The 2500-nt window shown below is 47.9% G+C and overlaps 1 protein-coding gene across 1 annotated transcript in view; it reads left to right on the top strand.

Annotated features, from left to right (window-relative positions):
* Positions 1-881: 881 nt before the first annotated feature.
* The window catches only part of LOC311327127 (5-hydroxytryptamine receptor 4), a gene marked incomplete at both ends in the record, with an annotated part of 32151 nt that continues 30532 nt past the window's right edge, over positions 882-2500 (top strand). Inside the window, one exon of the mRNA XM_084460154.1 lies at positions 882-1046. Within this exon, the coding sequence (XP_084316280.1) occupies positions 882-1046 (165 nt within the window). The remainder of the gene's footprint in view (positions 1047-2500) is intronic.

Here is a 2500-nt window from a genome sequence, read left to right on the forward strand (position 1 = left end):
TGGATGACTGACTGGATGACTGGCTGGATGACTGACTGGATGACTGGCTGGATGACTGGCTGGATGACTGACTGGATGACTGACTGACTGATGGACTGTGCTACAGGCCTCTGAGAATCAGATAGAGTCTACCAAGTAATGCTCCCTATCTTAACTGACCTGACCCCTGCCCAGAATAGTTTGAATGTGTTTGTGTGTGTGTGTGTGTGTGTGTGTGTGTGTGTGTGTGTGTGTGCGCGCATGTGTGTGTGGCCTTGATCATGGGGATAAGCAGCTTCTAAAACAAACACATCTGGTCCTGTTAGTCAAACATTTACAAGGGGGCGGGGCTAAACCCAAACATGTAACAACTATCTGACAAGCAACCGACATGCAATCGGAAATCAACTGACAGCCGACCTTCCGACAGCAAGACAGCGACCTTCCATCAACCTTGCTGGACCAAGCGACCAGCTGATACCGCAAGCATGGCTCCGGCAGGCGAGACGTCAACAATACTCAACTTCCTGTCTCTGCTGGGGTTGCTATGGAAACACCTGAGTTGAATAACAGGCATATCTGGAGAGACGATGAGATGAGGGTTGGTACGACAACCAGAACAGGAAGTAGAGGAACACGGAGACAAGAACACGGAGACAGGAACACGGAGAGGGGAACACGGAGTCAGGGGAACATGGAGACAGAGGAACATGGAGACAGAAGAACATGGAGACAGAAGAACATGGAGACAGAGGAACACGGAGTCAGAGGAACATAGAGTCAGAGGAACATGGAGACAGAGGAACACGGAGTCAGAGGAACATGGAGACAGAAGAACATGGAGTCAGAGGAACATGGAGACAGAGGAACATGGAGACAGAAGAACATGGAGTCAGAGGAACATGGAGACAGAGGAACACGGAGTCAGAGGAACATGGAGTCAGAGGAACACGGAGTCAGAGGAACATGGAGTCAGAGGAACATGGAGTCAGAGGAACATGGAGACAGAGGAACATGGAGACAAAGGAACATGGAGTCAGAGGAACACGGAGTCAGAGGAACACGGAGTCAGAGGAACATGGAGACAGAGGAACATGGAGACAGAGGAACATGGAGTGAGAGGAACATGGAGACAGAGGAACATGGAGTCAGAGGAACATGGAGACAGGAACACGTAGCAGAATGAGTGTCCAGAGAGGAGTTTCCAGAGTCAGATACTATGTGAGGTGTACAGGTTTCTCACCACCTCTTCTCTGGAGCTCTGAGGTCTACACTCAGTCCAGCTCAGTTGACCCCCTCCCTGACCTTTACCTTCCTTACCCCCCCCCCTCCCAAAACACAAACAGGAAGAGATTAGGAACATTGTTAAACTAATGTTCTTACACTAATACTCTTCCTGGAATGAGGGGCAGTGACCCAGAGAATAGCCACACTGCTGGTCACCAGCGAGTCATGATGGAGCCATAATGATGCAGTCACTCCTGACCTCGAATCCAGCCTCCAGGCCCACCTCCCTAACTTACAATCACTACTACAGTACATAGAGTTACTACTACAGTACACATAGGCCCACCTCACCTCCCTGTACTACATGCTACATGTTGAAGTGTCCTTGAGCAAGACACCTAACCCCAAATTGCTCCCAATGAGCAGGTTAGCACCTTGCATGGCAGCTACCGCCATTGGTGTGTGAATGTGTGTGTGAATGGGTGAATGAGAGGCCATTGTAAAGCGCTTTGAGTGCCGCTAAAGTGGAAAAGCGCTATATAAGTGCAGTCCATTTACCATTTATAAACCCTGTTGCTCAACACGGATAAAGTTTCCTGCGTCCTGGCGGCTCTCTCTGTCTGAACAAAGGTCAGGACTTTGGTCGCTGTTGGTTCGGTCAGTGAGGGGGACAGAGAAAGTTCCAGGTTCTATATTTAAACAAGACTGTAAACAACACTAGGCTGGAAAATCCAGTTACATGTTTACATTTGCCAATGAGAAGGTTCCTGGAAAGATATTAGACAAAACATATCGAATACTTCGCATGAATCGTACAATGTCAGACATTCTAATCCGAGGCGGTTGTATAATGGTTAAATACAGACTGGATTGTGAGAGACTAGTGAGATTGTTCACTGAGCTCCTGGGACTGGAGAGGAGTAGAGATGTAGAGGAGACACCAGCAGAGATGTAGAGGAGATATCAGTAGAGATATAGAGGAGACACTAGTAGAGATGTAGAGGAGACACCAGCAGAGATGTAGAGGAGATATCAGTAGAGATGTAGAGGAGACACCAGCAGAGATGTAGAGGAGATATCAGTAGAGATATAGACCCTAGTAGAGATGTAGAGGAGACACCAGCAGAGATGTAGAGGAGATATCAGTAGAGATGTAGAGGAGACACCAGCAGAGATGTAGAGGAGATATCAGTAGAGATATAGAGGAGACACCAGTAGAGATATAGAGGAGACACTAGTAGAGATGTAGAGGAGACACTAGTAGAGATGTAAGGGAGATATCAGTAGAGATGTA

The sequence above is a fragment of the Borostomias antarcticus genome (assembly GCF_949987555.1).
Source record: "Borostomias antarcticus genome assembly, chromosome: 30".
Lineage (NCBI taxonomy): Eukaryota > Metazoa > Chordata > Actinopteri > Stomiiformes > Stomiidae > Borostomias > Borostomias antarcticus.